The sequence below is a fragment of the Ochotona curzoniae genome, unplaced genomic scaffold (assembly GCF_017591425.1).
Source record: "Ochotona curzoniae isolate NIBS_2020 unplaced genomic scaffold, NIBS_Ocur_1.0 contig_2692, whole genome shotgun sequence".
NCBI classification, from domain to species: domain Eukaryota; kingdom Metazoa; phylum Chordata; class Mammalia; order Lagomorpha; family Ochotonidae; genus Ochotona; species Ochotona curzoniae.
The window spans coordinates 1,215,476-1,233,876 of record NW_024465556.1 but is presented as its reverse complement, the minus strand read 5'-3'; the positions used below and the strand labels follow the sequence as shown (position 1 = coordinate 1,233,876).

The window sequence follows — 18,401 nt, the reverse complement described above, 5'->3', positions numbered from 1 at the left end:
TTTGTTTTCTTTATTCTCCTGCTTTTTTTCTACTTGCAGAAATGCACTCCTGAAAGGTATATTCTAAATTCAAATAATTCCACATTTATTTTAATACAAACAGACTATTCTTGTGTTGGCAATTCCTTAAATGGAACAATCACGAACTTCCTTAAGTGATCCCAAGGTAATGACTAGATTTGAGGGACAGCGTCCATCCTAAGTATCTACAGAAATTCATAATATGCCTTTTTAAAAAGTGATTTAATTAATAGCCATGGAATCAGTCTGCCTCTTCTGTAAGTCATTAATGCTTGCAACTCAATGATCCTAGCAATAAAATCCTTGGAAAGGAAAATCCTATATAAAAATTTTTTTTCTTGTATTGTTACTGGGTGGATTATATCATTTTGTTTTATCAGATATTGAAAGCTACATGATTAGGACCATTGGCAAGCACACTTTTAGATGTGCATAATGTATTAATATCCTCAGTACCATCCTATGCATAGTTTTTTATTAACCCTTTCTTTGAATGTTTAAAAACTACTTAGGCAGAGCGTGAGCACACACACACACACACAGTGGACAGGGGGAGAGATTGATCTTCTATCTGCTGCCTCACTTTCCAAAGGACTAATGGCTAGAGGTGGGCCAGTTCCAGACCAGGAGCTTCCTCTGGATCTCCCATGTGGGAGTAGGGGCCCAAGCACTGGGATCATACTCTGTTGCCTTTCCACGTGCATTAACAGGGAACTTGACTGGAAGTAGAGCAGCCTGGATTTGAATGGGTTTCCCAAGTGGGATGCTGGAGTCTCAGCTGGTGACTCTGTAGCATACAATATCCAAAGTGAAGACTTATTTAACAGTAGGCATCATTAGTACTGACTTAAGTGCCATACGATGATCTTTATATATTCAAAGCAATTTATTTTCCTCATCTTATTGATGAGAAAACACATGGCTTAATTTATCCAGTATCACACAGCTAGTAGATGAAGGAGAGAACTTAGGACCTTTGAAAGAGACCTCAGAGATCTTCTTGGAAGATAAATGTTGCTCACTATATTCTCTGCACAACAGACATTGTTAATTGTTGGCAAGATTCTATGTTACTGAGCCTAGATCCAGTCTTGGAAACACTCTGTTTTTGTCCCGGGGGAAGCTACCTACTGCACTGGTGTTTGAAATCCGTATCATGAATGCATACCTAATATGTCTCCTTTACAGAAGAATCTATAGTAAGTATTGTAGCAGAAATGGCCAGCTGCTAACCAAATTCACTTTTTTCATTCTTACATTCTTGGGAAGACCTGAGATCCAGCTTCTCTTCCAAATTAGGTGTGTTTGCTTAATTGCATTCTAACCAATAGATCGTAAGCACTTCAGAAATGGACCATTCCAGGTCCGCCCCTAGAAATCGCTCATGTGTTGTTTCATTCTCTTTCCCATCTAATAATTTTCTTAAGAGTGCAGTAACTCTGTGAGCTGCCTGATGAAGCTGGAGGAGCCAAATGATGGGAAAAGAGCCTAGGTTCCTTAACAGCTTCATTAAAGGAAATCACCTACCCATCATCAACACCTGTGTGAACTTCCTGTGAGAAACTCCAGTCATGTTCAGGCCATTAAAGTTTTTGCATATACATATATATGCAAATGACTCACTTTCCAAAGGACTAATGGCTATATATATACAAATTACATATATATGTACATACATATATATAAATTTTTTTTACAAAAACTCTCCCTTTTCACCCTACTAGGATTTTAGCTCACCAGCAACTAGGGCACTCCCTCACATCCCAAACACTGCAGATATTGACTTCCTTGGGGTCAGTACTCTCCAGCCTACTTATCTGGTGTGCAATTCCTGTTCATACATGAAGGACAAAAAGTAAAATCCAGTCAATATTTCTCCAATTATGTCTGGGGGAAACCATCTCGACAATGTTGGTAGGTTTTGTCCAAATAAAATATGTAAATCTGCTTTTCCAATAAAATTAATTAAAAAAAATCTTTTAATAGTGTATGAGTTCCTGAGATTTTGCAACACAGGAATAAAGTTAATGGCATTTTGCAAACATTTCTGTTGACAGAATCCATTCTTGAAGAGCATTTCAGGGAAAAACAAATGTTCTGTACAATACATTTAGAAAACACAAACACGAGTATATTGGGCTGTGCCTATAACTACTGGCTTTCCAAAGTAGATTCGCACATCGTGGAAATTAGCACTTTGCCTAAGAGAACTTAGGTACTAGTTGTGGCTCTCTATACAAACTATCTACTCTTGACATCAGACACATGCTTACGCCTTGACCTTGGTCTGGTCTGAGCCTTTCTGATCCCTTATTTTGCTTCAAAATTTAGCAGCACACGATGTTTTGTATATTTGACTCTGCTAGCCCATTTTTAAAACTACCATTTATTTTGAAGGTAAAAAGAGAGGCAGAGGAAATTAGTGGCATAATGAAATATTAGTTACTGACCTAGATTAAAAATGTATATAACAGCGAAGCTGCATTCTACAGGCATGTACACTATGTGAATTCAGCAAGGCATACTCAGTACTCTGGTCTCCAGATGGTTGGGAAAATAGTTAACATAAAATCCAACTACTTCATATTTTAGGAAATGTCATTGCTGCAGGTCTGACACAATTTAAAATTTGTTTAACTCAAAAGTTAATTTCTTCCATACAATTGGAAAGGGAAGCATGTTTTTTTTTTCTAGCTAAATCAGAACCACCATGGACTATAGGAAAAACAACTTTCAAAATATCTGGCTTTCCAGTTTTAAAATTGATAATAATCACATTTTTCCCTATTGCCAATACTACCAATCACGTAGTTTCTAATATCTTCTGTATTCAGATTTATACAATTTTGTAAAATTACTGGACTGTAATGTGGGGCCTTTCTCTCCCATCCTACTCCATTGGTACTGTGGATTTACTTTAAAAGTCATGGCTGTTTTTTTCCTTTCTGTCTTTCATATTACAAAATACCACTTTGTTTTACAGATGCAAACCAACTACTCCTTAGGATAAGGCCAGGTTAAGTAATCTACTGACAGAAAATAGTTGTACTGAATTTATTGAAAGTTTTGTCATTTTGTAAAATGTCATGTAATTTTAAGGGACTTGTAAGTTTGAACATATGACTCTTACGTTCCAGAGTTAGCGCTGAAAGCCAACTCTCCAGAATGTGAGATGGGACTCCTTGAAGACAAAGGGCATTATGGATTGCCAGTCCATCAACCACTACTTTTTTCCTTTTTTATTATTCATCCAGGTAGCTATGAACTCAAATGTCTAACACCAGTTCCAGGGGGTATCTACAACCATCTTGTCAGTATCTGGTTTTGAATTGATCAGGTGTGTCACTCTGGCCTGTGAAGCACCAGAAGTTTGTTAGGGAACTTCTGGAAAAATCTTTGTGATTCTTAGGAAGGGGAAGAATCGGAGGTAATCTCTCCCATTCCCAAGCTGCATGCTGGGTTTTGTGTGACCCCAACAGTTACTATCATCTTACTGCCAGTCCCTTGAGGGTTGTTACTGAGTGGAAGGCAACAGAGAAAGGTGCAACTTGGCTTCCTAAGGGAGTTGCTTAGTTCCTGAATCAAGCCATCATAACATCTCCCTTGTGTCCTCTTTGGGTCATCTTTTAGTCTACTCGGTTTATGCTACTGTAGCAAAATACCCACATCTGAGTGCTCCAACAGGCATTTCTTTCAGTTTTGACAGCTGAGAAGTTCATGATGAAGCTGTCACTGAGGGCTCTATTCCATCGGTCAACTTCTGGGTGGGTGCTCACAAGGCTTTTCCTTGGTGTGTGTACATGGGGACAGAGAGAGATACCCTCTTACTTTTCTTATAAAACTAGCAATGCTGTAGGGTCAGGACCCCAGCGTTATGCTCTTATTTAATCTTAATTATCCTAAAAGCTCTGTCGGCAAATATAACAGGGGATTAGGGTTTCAACACAGGAATTTGAGGATACAAATTTATCCCCAAATCGGTAACGTAACAAATTTCCCTACATGGTTTATACAAATTTAGACTTTTCCCATTACATGCAGCTTAATAAATCCTCAAAGATATCCTGTCTTTGAGACAATGCATAAAAGAAAATGTCTAATTTGTGGCATAGCATGAGACGAGCAGGATTTTTTTTTCTTAGAGCACAGCAGTTATGGGGTTAAACAGTTAGTCCACTGCTATTATGAGGCATTTCATGAACTGATGATTGGACATATATGCGGTATCGTGTTAACATAAACAGTCTAGCCCTTAGGGAATTTTAAGTTCTAAAAGAAACATTTTTCTAAGATCCTGCACTCTGATTAAGGGGAAAAAAATACTGCAGGCCGCTTCTATTATAAAGTTTTGGAAAGCCAAGAAATGTTAGCTGGTGATGTTATCAAGCAGGACCCTGAACTAATGGCTTAATGAAACCATCACCACGCTATAAAATGCTGCAACAAACTGAAATAGTGACTCTTTTCAAGAGGCCAGCCATTTTAGATCCAAGCACTTTATGAAAAGCAGTATCTTAGTGTCACCGCAGTCTTAGATGTAGGAATTTGCTTTCACCCTTTTGCCTGAAATGAATCCCTTCTGCTTTTCTTGGAACTCAAAATCTACTTTTTATTACTATCTTGAAGAAAGGTATGGAATAGCTTGTATTTAATGCATTCTAGTCAAACCCTCATGAAACATTTTACCCATCATTTTAGTTACACTGTTCACAAAGTTTTTGATACATTTTTCCAGAAGAAATTTAAGTAAACAATACAATGATCTTGGTTTTTCATAAATTAACTTTTTATTGCTAGCACGGGAAGTAGAATAGCACTTAACACATCTTTAAAAAAAAGCCAAAATAAGATAAAAAAAATCTCCAAGATGAAAGCTACACTTGCATATAGGTAGATATATTTTAAAGCAATCAAACCTGGGCTATTTTGAAATCTAAAACCTCCTGACACTATTTTCCTGAATTCATTAATACCATGTGGTGAATGATTTTCTGGAAAACTTTGCTGGTTTCACTATGTATTTTATGACTAGGCAAATGTGACATTAAATTTTATCCCCTGTGGCTTGGAGTTAAATGCTTGCTCTATTCAGAATGGTAACACTCAATTAAACAGCATTTTTCATGATCTACACCCACCATTGTTACTGTATTTAAGGGAAATAATGGGGGTACTGACCTATATTGCGCTTCTTATTATCAATGGAGACAAAGCGTATGCAGGGATTACTGGTGATGTACTGCCCAGCCCATGGGACATCAATCTTCGTGCCAGCTTCATAAAAGAGGCCCAGAGCGTAGCGAGAGGAGTAGCTCACAGACTCTAGTTGTTGTCTCTGGCATTCACTAATTACTGTGGAAGAAAAAATAAAGGAAATCAGAAGTGAAAAATATCATCTTTCAGTACATCCAGAACTCCTGTAAGCAAATTCCCTCTCCTTCCATTAATACGCAGCCTCATCTCTAATTTCTTTTCAGAATGATGACCGACACTGTGGCAATTTGTTTACATTCAAAGTGAAGGTCCTAATGTTTTCATCAACATTCCAGGCTCTCAAAACATGGGCCTGAGTTGCTTGTCTAGTCTGGTTTTCCAGTTATTCTACCAGGACCATTTGGCAACTTTATAGATTTTATACACTGTTGCTATGAATCACTGTCCCTGCTACATACTTGCCACAAACATTTCACTTATAACAAGTCTTTTAAGGTCACTTTCAGTGCTAAACATGTTCTGTTTGTTTGGACCTCTTAAGTCCTTCTGTGTCATGAAGTGACTTGTTTACCTATCATCTTCTCTGCCAGTGCATTGTAGTAGTTACCTAGGCAGAGACCACACCTGTGTAATCTCGGTTACAGGCCACTAGCTTATTGCAGGTGCACTAAGAACAAAACTGCAAAGAGAAAGGCAAACAAAGACACTCATAGTGTGTTGAAATGTAGACAATAAGTGATTAATTAACAAGTGGAAGAGGCTTGGAAAAGGAATTGGACAGCTTTTGGTTCAAACCTTGATTCAGTCACCTGCTATGTACATGACACTGGTACATTATACTGATTGTAGCTTTCTTGTCTAAGTGGTGATATTACAGAATGCATAAATGCATTGCAAGAGTTGCATGAAATAGCATGTAGAAGGGTAGTTATGTATGGTGTTTCTAGACAGGAAATTATTCAGGAAAATGAGACCTGGTTCCATTCTTGGGTGAAAAAACAAATTTCCCCTATTCTATAGTTCCCATCTCTAGTCCTTCTACTTTCAAGATTTCACAACTGCCTATTTTCTGTGCAAAGCATTAAAAACTTGATTTTTTAAAAGAAGGCCATCTTTTTTTCTTTCAAGATTTATGTATTTTTATTTGAAAGGCAAAATTACAGGGAGAATGAAAGACAAACAGCTTCCATCTGCTGCTACACTCCCCAAATGGCTGCAATGCTTGGAGCTAAGCCAGTCCAAAGCCAAGAGCCAGAAAATTCCTCTGGGCCTTCCACACAGGTGCAAGGACCTAAGACCTTGTGCCATCCTCTGCTGATTTCCTATGTCATGAACAAGAGAGCTGGGTGGAGTAGCTGAGACACCAGGGGAGCATATATGGGATGCTGGCATTGCACTTTAAGGATTAGCCTGGTAGGCCTCTGCACCAGCCTGTTTCTTTAGAGGTATATTTATTTAAAAGGGACAGTTACGAGAGAAGCAGAGACAGAGACCTTCCAGCTGCTGGCTCACTCGCACAAGGGCTGAGGTAATGGCTGAGGTCAAAGCCAGGAGCCTGGTACCTCCTCCAGATCTCCCACATGGGCTCTGGGGCCCAAGGAATTGAGTCAGCCTCTGCTGCTTTCCCCAGCCATTGACAAAGAGCTAAATAGAAAGTGGAGCAGCTGGAGCTCGAGCCAGTGCTCATATGGGATGCTAGTACTGCAGGCAGCAGCCAAATATGCTGCACTACAGTGTTTGCTCCAGAAGGCCATATTTGTGTCCTGAAGACCTCAGCTACTTTAGGCACGGAACATGGGAAAATCCTCATTTATGTGAAAAATGCCCTTAAACTAAAACATTTGGAATAACGAGATCTCAAAGATGGGGGGACTACTTTGACTAAATCTTAGGGAAATGGCTTTTGAAAGTAGAAATGGGCAGGATCGTCAAATAATTATTTAATAACAGTAATCATCATAGACATTGAAAGCTACAAAACATTTAGAGTAATGGCTGTGAAATTTTTGTTTTTAAAAAAACACATTTCATAAAGTGCTGGCAGGACATGTGCTTGCACCATCCTCATTGATAACCTTCAAAAGTGGAGAATCAGAGAGGCTGTATCGCTTACCCTGGGTGACACAGCCTCCAAACTGGGCTGTCGAGATGAAGCCAGAGTCTCTGCCTTGGAGTTTTTTCCCCAAAGTCTCCCCTTCTGATCTGTATGTCTGAGCTTAAACAGGAACTTCTGTACCATTTTCTCCTATGAGAATGGCAGTTACTTGTTCTCAGAAGGAAAAGCCTTCATTCTTTTGGACCATCGTTTCCTGCCTTATTAATAGTTTTAACTACTTGGTTGAACAAATGATCTTGTGACATTGACTCCAATACACTGAATGGATGTGGGGTCTTGTTATTTAATTAGCTTTGCAAGTTCTGGCTGATGTCAGGTTTCCTCTTTGTGGAATGTGAGGAGGTAGAAGATCTTGGAGGATATGTAACTAACTTTCCCATTTAAAAAAAAAATTTAAAAACCAACCAAACATAAAACCTCAAACTAACCAAACCAAAGTGTTGAGTCAGCTATCTAGCAACTGAAAAGGCCTTAGATTTTTTTTTTTTAAGCTGAAAGGTCAACTAGGTTGACAACTGAATTGGACCTCCTTCTCCTTCCATAACCATATTTGCACATTTAGCTAGTTTTCAGACAAGCTGTGGAGAGACAAATCCCACTGGATAGCCCCTTGAAAAGGTAATTGATATCTGTATAGAAACAGTAATTAACCTCAGGCACTCTTGTATGCTCTGAGGTCTTGACAATTCTGAGAACGGGGAGGTGAGACTTTCAACTGAAAGCATCTCAAATTCTGCAGAAAGTCACACACAGGCAGTTTGGCTTGAGGACCTGAGAAGGTTTGGATTGCACAGTGCAGACAGGATGAATGAAGTCATCTCAGTTTCCTTGAAAATATTTCCCATGCAGAATACTGAAGGAACAGCCAGAGTTTGCAAATACATACTGTTTGCTATGGAAAATAAATTTTTTGTTATCATATATTCAGAAAGGACAAATATCCCCAAGCACAACTTAAGCAATAATCCCTGATCCCAATGTAATAAATCTTTCCTTGGTTAGTATTTTCATTTAATTCTCAGCTAGTAGGGTTATATAACATCTAATTATTACATATATTTTGATAATATCTATAATTCTATAACTTCTGTCTGTGTATGTGTGCTACTGATTCAATAAAATGCATTCATATAATTATGATGTAACTTGGCTAAACATTGTAGTAAAGACAGTCATTCATATTGCTATTAGAATCCTGCCTGTTTCATTGCATTTCTGACCATGAGTTTAAGTGCATGTGTATGCACTTGTCTGTTTATGTGCACATGTATGTGTGGTGTGTTTGTGTGGACTTAGGAGGTGGAGAAGCATTGAGGTGGAGGAGCGGGGGAGGAAAGAGAAGCAGACCTAGGCTGTGTTCCTAACATATAAATAATTCCATTTTCTCCTACTTGCCTAAACTAAAAGAGGACCAATGATACACACTATTTCCTATGATGTTTTGGTGACACTCTGACCTCCCCACTCATCCATCTATCCATCCTCTACTTGCACCAGGCATTCTTATAGGTAGCAGGGATGTAAGACAAAGGCCTTCCTCTCATGTGGCTTTCATAGCAGCGGTAGAGGGGCCAACATACACATAAATAACCATGTCAATGATATTTTAGTTGATAACAAGCACAGAGTGATAGTTGTAGGTGAGATTTATTCTGAGAGAGTATTCTGATTCATTGGGAAACTACCATGGGTTAGGAATCAAGGACAGGTATGATGTGACCTCTCTCTCTTTTCAAGCATTTATTTGAAAGTCAGATTTGCACAGACAAATTATCGTAATATTCAGTCCTGAAATAGCCAGAGCTGGGCCATTCCTAACATAGGAACTTGGAATGTCTTTCAAATCTCCCATGTGGATACAGGGGCCTAAGTACTTGGGCCATCTTATACTTTTCTAGGTACATTATCAGGAAGCTGGAACAGAAGTGGAACAGCTGGGTTTCGAACCAGTACCCAAGTGGGATACTAGAACCATGGCAAAGGCTAGCTACACCACAATACTGACCACTGGCTTTTCTTAAAAATGGTCATTCTGGGGGCTAGCCAATAAAGCCACCACCTATGATGCCAGCATCCCATATGATGTTGGTTCATGTTTTGGCTATTCCACTTCCAATCCAACTCCCTGCAAATGGCCTGCGGAAAGCAGCTGAAGATGTCACAAGTGTTTGGGCCCTGCTACTACCACACAGGAGATCCAGATGAAGCTCCTGACTTCATGTTGGCACAACTTTTGTCCGTTGTGGCCATTTGGCGAGGGAAGCAGCAGATGGAAGATCTCCATCTCTTCAGCTCTCTATAATTTTCAAATAAATAAATCTTTAAAATTGATCATTCTGCCTATAGTTAAAGACTATAGGGATGCAAAGGTGGAACTTGGGTAAAAGCTGATGCAGTTGCAGTGGTCTTGGATTTGACACAACAGGAGAAGGGGTTAGAAGTGTCTGTATGGGGGTCAGTGCTGTGGTTTAACAGTCTAATCCATTACCTTCAAACACTGGCTTCCCATATGGCTGCCAGTTCATGTCCCTGCTGCTCCACCTCTGATCCAGCTCCCTGCTTATATCCTGGGTAGGTAGCTGAGGATGGCTCAAGCCCTGGGGGACCCTGCACCCGGGTGGTAGACCTAGATGAAGGCTTCTTGTTTGTGATCGGTAATGGAAGATCTTTCTGTCTCTCCTTTGCTCTATAAATTTTCATTTGAAATAAAAATCTTTTCTTTTAAAGTGGCTATATTGTAGATGAAATATGTACATATGCACATGCACATGTATATATGTAAATGTAAACCTGGATGCATATTGTTAAGTAGAAATGAGGAGAGGTTGATTTGCATTGAGCTTTTGTACTAGGTGTGGGCAGACTGCTCCCAAGTGGAATCACTCATGCTGATGTTCTGTGTCACCGAACCAAAAACCTGAACTGTTTACTACCAATATCTGACCCAAGAAATCATGAGATGATAGCACAGTCTCCAAGTAGGCTAGTTTCCTAAGAAACAGGGGTTCACACCATCCAAGCAAAATGGACTCAGTCAATCTGAGCTGACAGGAGAAGGAAGGCCTCTTAATAACCATTCACAAGGAAGAAACAAACACTACTGGGACCTGAAAAGCCACCTCCTCCCTCTTTGAGGTACTCCAGGTCACTTCTCATAGGTACTTGGTCATCTTAAATCCTAGTACCATAGATCACTTATCTGTGTTTGAACTTCACAATAATGCAATGAAATGATATATGTTCTTTATGTGTGTTTTCATTCAGCGTTATATTTGTGACATAAATATCTATCATGTGGAGTTGTTAATTCTCATTGTAGCATAGTTCTATGTATATACTTTATTTCAGCATTGGTAGAAATTTGGGTTATATACAGTTGTGTAGAATTAAATTATTCAGAACCTATCTAGATGATTTTGGGAGGAAAATACTGTTAAGTGTTGGTGTTAAGACTTCCCTGGACAGTGAGTTCAGATATTTGGCTTCTGTTGATATTGTCAAGTAGGTTTTTAAGGTGGTTGTGCCAGTTGGTACTTTGACCAGGACTCAGTGAAAGTTCACCTGGTGTACACCTCTGTCCATATTTCCTATCGGTCTTCTCAATCTGGGGTGAGTGATCTCATCACACTGGATTTAATTTTCTTTCCATTATGAATAATATTTGTCAAGATTTCTGTGTTTGTAATTCAAATATCCTTTTATGATTACCTATACAATCTTTGCTCTTTTTTCTTTTGGGTTTTCTGCATTTTTATTGCTTGTGCAGGAGTTTTTTTTTAAATATCTAGATAAATAACACAGATGAAGTATAGGAACTCTTTGTGGCTTCTCTCTTTACCATCTTCATATTGTGGTTTGATAAACAGTTTTAATTTGGTTTAGCCCAGTTTATCATCTTTTCCATTTATAGTTAGCACTATTTTTGGTCCCATTTAAGAACTCCCTCTAATTAACCTACAAGGTTATAAAAAATGTCCTCAGACTTTTTGATTTTTAAAAATTGTCTGAAAGGTGTATTGATTTCCCTTACATGGGGTATTGGATGATATTTAAGAGGCAGGGGAACCTTGAACCCCATTGCTTGAAGAGATAATGTGAGGTAAAGCAATCAAATGAACAATGACACTTTTTCCTCTCTTCTAACTAATCAGCCAATAGCTTTATTATTCAACTGTTTTAAAAGTAAAAATATACAAATAAAAGAGTGGGTCCTAGGACAATGACCAATACAACATGAACATTTAAAAAAATTAATGAATATAGACTCTTTCTACAAAAATTTTAAAGTGTATGTAGGATGGGAAAAATCAAAAGAACCATTACTACAGTCTTATTATCCAGAAAAAGAGGTAGCAATTAACACTCTGATATTTGCCCAAATTTGGTTGTGATTATACTGTACATAAAATTTGACCTACCAAATTTTGTCATTAGCAAAAAATTACATGAACTAATACTACCATGGAACTTAATGAAATAGATGATGTGGGGCAAAGGGTAGACACTTGGCAGAACTCAGATGCTTGTATCCCAGTTGGGGTGCCTGAGCATGAGCTCCTGCTTGACATTGGATTCAGGGTTCCTGTTAGTGCACATCCCGGAAAGTCGCAGGTGATGGCGCAAAGCCTTGGGTTTCTGCCAGCTGGGTGAGAGACCCCTAACCTGGGCATTTGACTTCAATCTGACTCAGCCCCAACTATCGCAGGCCTTTGGGGAATGAACCACAAGATGGAAGATCTCCGTGTCTGTCCATTGTGTTTCTCCTTTTTGTCTCTTTCAAAACAACAAAAAAATATTTTGAAGAAATGGATATTATTCAATTTGCTTGGACATTTCATTAAATGTTAGCCATTTGTTTCCTCTTCCACGATTATAATTGCTAAGGCTGTATTGTACATTTTGTGCATAGATCCTTATCTGCATTTCTAATTATTTCCTTAAAACAGAATTACTTAAGTATAATTACTGTGGAATTGATTTTTAGACTCACCAATTTAAAGTTTCCATTAACAGTACACAAGACCTAATTTCACCATATTCATGCCTCCATTATTCTCTTTTTTAGGGGAATAATTTGAAAGGGAAAAAACCTCATCTTGGTTGTAGCACAATATGAGTAAACATTTTTCACATATGTACGAGCCTCTGTGCATTTTCACTTTTAAAAAGTAATCCTTTCATGTGCTTTTGCCAATTGGTCTATTAGAGTCTTCATGTTATTAAATTGATTTTATTAGTGAGTGATGGATTACAGAGGTTCTCCATGTGTGTCAGTTTTTCCTGCGCATTGTGTGTACTTCAATTTTCTGTTCTTCCTTAAAGTATTTGGGCCTGGGAGAAGTCATGGCTTCCTGTCTGTTGAAGCCAAGTTGCTGTACCATCTTTGGCTAATTGCCTGAAACCTACCCACTATCATAATCATGATATCATATATCAAATCATATCATATCATATCTCATCATGATAGTGGGTAGGTTTTATTAACATTTTTTTCATCTTCATTAACTTCTCTCAGTAAAACCTTGTGACCGCACCATCTGAAAGAGTACTTTGCAAAGTCAGTCAAAAAGAAGAATGTAAGGCAAGTTTGATGTAAAGAAAATGCTTTGGCAGGAAAAAAACTGATGATATTAGTGTGGAGGCGGTGATGTTGCCCACTTTCCTGTAGCCCTTGACCCTTTGTGCCCTAATCAAGTAAGTAAGATTATTTAAAAATAAATAAGACAAAATGCTTTGAAATTTAGTTTTTCACAATACAAATTTTCTGTGCGGTTTATTGCTTGGTCCATGATTGAAACAATATTTATACTTTCTTTTAGTTTCTTCTAACAAATCATTATAAAGCAAAGAATGACACAATTACTCTTATGTACTGGTACAAACTGACCTCTGAAAAACAAACACTTGGGTCTGAGAGTAAGTGGAGTGAGAACATTTTGCAATTGATGAAGGCTTGTATTTCTTCGGTGAGCAAGATAATGTTTTCAACTGTCTTTCTCTTTACCTGGTATTGTTTCCTTCAGCATGATGATGAATAAAATGTTTTGATACTGACATGAAACAAATGCCTTTTAGCACTAACATGGCATTCACTTATAATATCATGGTTCATGGTAGACACATTTCACATTGATGTTTGCTATCCAAAGCCTTAACCTCCTGCCAGAAGATCTGATGTTTACAGCTAATTGTACGGGTTGTTTATTTCCTGATTTGCCAGTGGATGTGAAGGACCTCAGTTGAAGTATACTTCAAGTTAGGAAATCAATCTGTGTTATAGCTAACTTCATTCTGGTCAAAGGAACCTGTTCTTGATTTATTTTTAGCATGTATCTTGAACCCCAAGACAGACACTGATGGAAAATTTAGACTATCTAGTTTTGTGAATATACAAAAACAAGTGTATCTTCACCAAAATAGCTGGTTTCTTTTTACTTACAGTAGCTGCAGAAATAGTGCTAAAAAGATGGATTTTCCCTAATTCTCTTAGCAGGCCAGTCCAGAGTTTGCAATGCTACCACTTTTGAGTCATTTCTTTCCTGTAAAATATCACTGAATCAGGCTCGTTTCACTTCCCATGGAATAAATTGAATGTTTACCTGGACTCTATAGGTATAGAAGTCATCAGACACTGAGCACTGCTTCAGAAATAGTTTTGGCAAGCAATAAATCTAGAGTTTACTGGTGACAGATTTCAGCAGTCGTAGCTGTATGAGAGTCCCCTGTGGAAATATTTCTTTTATCCTGAGAGGCTTCTCTAGAGTCAGAAAATTTGGGTTTGAATTCTAGTTCTGAAATTTAATCTAATTGATCTTGTTCATTAATATCTTTTTAGGTATCCATTTTTCTATATAATCATGCTCATCACCATCACATAAGGGACTGTTAAAAATTAAATGAGGTAATTATTCAGCGACTAATACAATACCTAGCACACAATAGCACATTTCAAAACCCTAATTTACTGTACTTGACTTTAGAAACATGTTGTGGGGGAGGGAAAGAGCAGCAATGTGGGTAGATTGAATTAAGCATGCAAGGACAGTACCCTATGTCAGAATGCCAGTTCAAGTTTTAAGCTATTCAGCTGGTGATCCCACTTACTGTTGTTGGGCCCAGGAAGACAGCAGGATATGGCCCAAGTACTTAGGCCCTTGACACTCAGTGCTGTACCTGGATGGAGTTCCTGGCTCCTGGCTTCAGCCTGGCTGCTGTGGCTATTTTGGGAATAAAACAGGGGGTGGAGATCTCTCCCTGTTTTCCCTTATTTCTCCCTTTATCTCTGTCACTCTACATTTCAAATAAGTAAGAAGTAACAAATCGATCCTCATAAGAAGCATCTGAGGTGTCTGTGTGTGTACTACACATCAGGAAAAAATTGAAAAGCCTTCAGAATTAACACTGTGATATTCTAGCTAACAGATGGTTGCAGTACTGTGAAGACCCAAATTGTTAAGGTGTTCCCGGCCTAGGAAATGAGTCGAGCCCACTGTGTGACCACCCTAACGACCCCTCATATCGCCAGCAGTCTGGGAGAGTTTTCTATTATCTCCCTGAACCTGTATTAAGAACAACATACTAAGAAAAAAGCAGTATTTTCTTTTGTGGTCCAGCTTTCTCTTGCTTCTTGCTGTTGGCATGCAATGGTTATTGAAAGAGTATTAGACCGTGCATGTGTGGCTACAGCTGGCTTTTCATAAAACCTTAGGACTTCTAGGGACATGGAGAATCAATTGCTTTACAAACTCACTGCCCACTTTCCTCTAGATCTGGAGGTCCCGTGGAGCTCCAATTGTTTCCATAGCAACAAGTGCTAATCATAGGACTTAGGAATCTGTTCTCAAAAAATGCACAATGAATTACCAGAAATTGCTTATTACAACTTCACTGTGCTTCCAGCATTTGTGAGTCACTACAAAATATCTCTGAATAAACAGCAGAGTCCAGCACAGATAAAACACTGAGATATACAGTAATACTACCATGGCTATTAGTTTTATCCTTGGAAACCTTTGTGAATTTCAGAATGTAAATGGAGTTGGCTTTGCTTTTTTGATGATTTATGTATTTTTATTGGAAAGGGAGATTTTACAGAAAGAGAGATAGAAAGTCTTCTATCTACTGGTTCAGACTGCAGATGTCAGCAATGGCCAAAGACGAGCTGATCTGAAACCAGAAACCAGGTGTTTTCCAGGTCTTCCATGTCATTACAAGGACTTGTGCCCTCCTCCACTGCTTTCTAGGGCCATAAGCAGAGAGCCAGGATGCATCTAGGCCAGCAGGAGACGTCAACTGCCTTGTTAGAGCATGGAAAGCAGAACAGGTTGGATAACTCTCCTGCCCAAGATTTGTAGCATGTTCCTGGGCCTGTGGATGCACTAAGGTACTTTGTCAACCAACAGAACTTGGAAAGATATTCTCAACCTTGAAGCAATGAAACCAACAACATCCCAGGGTTACCAAAACCACTCAAGCAATACCCTCCGAATGCTCTTCCCCACTCTGGGGTTGCTAGGGCATCAGCAAATGACCATCTCCCATCCCTGACACTGATGTAGTTTGATTGCAAGAAGTGGTCCTCTTCTCTTTGCAAACACAGGAGAAAAAAAAAAAAAAGACAAACATCCTACCCAGCTTCCTAAATACTTGACTCTCCCCACCCCTATCAGAGGCCCACAAGGACATGTATCCTTACCAACTGTATAAACATTTTTTTTTCAAAAACTGGATTAGCCCGAGTCCGGCACAGTAACCTAGCTGCTAAAATCCTTGCCTTGGCACAGGCTGGAATCCCACATGTGAGCCGGTTCTAATCCTAGTGGCCCTGCTTCCCATCCAGCTCCCTGCTTGTGGCCTGGAAAGGCAGTCAAGGTTGGCCCAAAGTCTTGGAACCCTGCACCTGTGTGGGAAACCTGAAGAGGCTCTGGGCTCCTGGCTTCAGATCAGCACAGTTCTAGCCATTGCAGTTGCTTGGAGTGAATCATCGGATGGAAGATCTTCCTCTCTGTGTCTCCTCCTTTATGTATCTGACTTTCCGACAAAATAAATCTTAAAAAATGGAGCAGTCTGGATGCAGTTCCCATATGGTATGCCACAGGGTAGATGGTTAGCTTGCTGTACCACCAGCTCTGGCTTTACTATTATAGTTTGAAAACACATATTAAGTATAGAAACCACAATGAAAAGCATTGAAAAAATGCTCACCTTATTTTTATGCATTCTAAACTTTTTAGACTATTATGTCGTTACTGCTTTGAAGGGGAAAAGTGCCAAACTTCAGATGGGAAGGAATATGAAAATAAGGCGCTGTGTAGGTTATTATACAAAATGTCACAGAATATCATACATATTTTACAGTCAGCCTTTTCAGCCTATTCGTTTAATTACTTTATGGCCATGCAATTCATGAGCAATATAGTGATTCTAAAATCCATAACAATAAAAACTTTATTACATGTCATCTCATAGTTTTATATAGATATAGATTTTTATATTTATGGCTAGAGTTACTTTAAACTGTGGCAAACTGTGACTTTGAGAATTAATATTCTAATTGAAAAGCACTTAAAGTTTTAGAAATCAGGAGGCAGTGTGTACAAGGACCTGAAATGTCTGATAATGGGGCAAAATGGCAGGGGCTGATGGTGGAAGCTCTGACACTAAAGACAGGCTCATCTTGCACCGTGCACATCGCTAGCTTCTTGCTGCTTACGCAATAACTCCCCCATCATGCTTAGCTAATGCCAATGCAAATAAACTGAACTTGGGAACAAAAGCTCTAGGTAGTACCAGTCTGGGAGCCTACAAGTTAATTACCTGCAGTAATCTTTTCAGAGAGGTTTGGTTCTACCCTAAGTGGAAGCCAGTATCCTCTTATAGATGACCAATACATGCTTCCCTTTGAGTCAAATGACACTTATCCTACCCCCAACCCCACCCCCAGGCCAGGATGCACAGACGTTGTTCTGCTCGGATGGATGTCTGATGTCCTTTTCTTAGCACTTTCCACCTCTTGCTCTCTAGTACAAACCTGCATCACCTTGTTTCCACCTGTCCTGAACCAAGGTTTCTCATTTGATAGCTCGCTGTACAGTCCCTTTACTTCTCAAAACGTGTATATACATATACGTACACACACACACACACATTTTTATGTCTGTGAAAATGTCAGATTACTCTGTTCAGTCATCCCTGGAAGGTTTCTCCTTAGCTCACCAAATTGTCTCTTTTTCTCACTTTCTCTTTTATTCCATTTATGTAACTGTCCACAGCCACAATAACAGGGGGAAAGAAAAACCTACCACCAAATCAATTGAAACTGGCTTTAATATTTAGTGATATAGGATAAGGAAACCTACATGTTTTTGGAGGTAAAAGTCGAAGTCATAAAGACCACAAATTCCAAGAGGTCTCTGAAATCCCCCTCAGAGTCTCACAGAACAATCAATCGACCTCCTTATTTGGCTTTCTCTTAGAAAGCAGTGTCCAATCTAAATAGAGAAATTGCTTCGACTCAGTTGTTTGCCCCTCTACTGTATTTGTGCATGAGTGATATTTGTGCTCCATGATTGCCTGGCATAGTATGTAAGATGATGATTCTAATTTGAAACGATCAGATTACCAGAAGAATTCATAGACTTCACAGGATGAATGGGGTAGAGCTATATGGAAACTCTGTATTAATGCGTGGTGATTTTGTTTTGTATATTTCAAGTTAATTTGAAATAAGATATTAAGACAGAGTTCATAGACTGAGAGAGACTGCAATAGGAAATGATTGGCAATCTGTATCAATCACCATTAATTTCTCAGTGCCAGCTGACTTGCAGCATAAAGACTCAGGGACAAGTTGCAAAAGGAGAAAATCAGACCGGCATCCTATAGAAAAATTAATTTGCCTGTATTTCAAATAATGCATATTGAGAAATTGAATGGTGCAGCAAATAAAATACTTCTTACAGGTAATATAGAAGATCTTAAGTCACAGTGAGACATTTAACTTTGCAAATTGTTAATTTGGAGTTTCTATTTCATTAGTAATTGCAAATGA

At 38.8% G+C, this 18,401-nt stretch overlaps 1 protein-coding gene and 1 long non-coding RNA gene across 5 annotated transcripts in view; one reads left to right on the top strand and one right to left on the bottom strand.

Annotated features, from left to right (window-relative positions):
* RNLS (renalase, FAD dependent amine oxidase) overlaps positions 1-18,401 on the bottom strand; it is a 234,321-nt gene that overhangs the window by 49,859 nt on the left and 166,061 nt on the right. Inside the window, exon 5 of the mRNA XM_040975764.1 lies at positions 5,200-5,373. Within this exon, the coding sequence (XP_040831698.1) occupies positions 5,200-5,373 (174 nt within the window). The remainder of the gene's footprint in view (positions 1-5,199; positions 5,374-18,401) is intronic.
* LOC121153317 overlaps positions 1-18,401 on the top strand; it is a 387,354-nt gene that overhangs the window by 296,151 nt on the left and 72,802 nt on the right. The gene's annotated exons all lie outside the window — the stretch shown is intronic.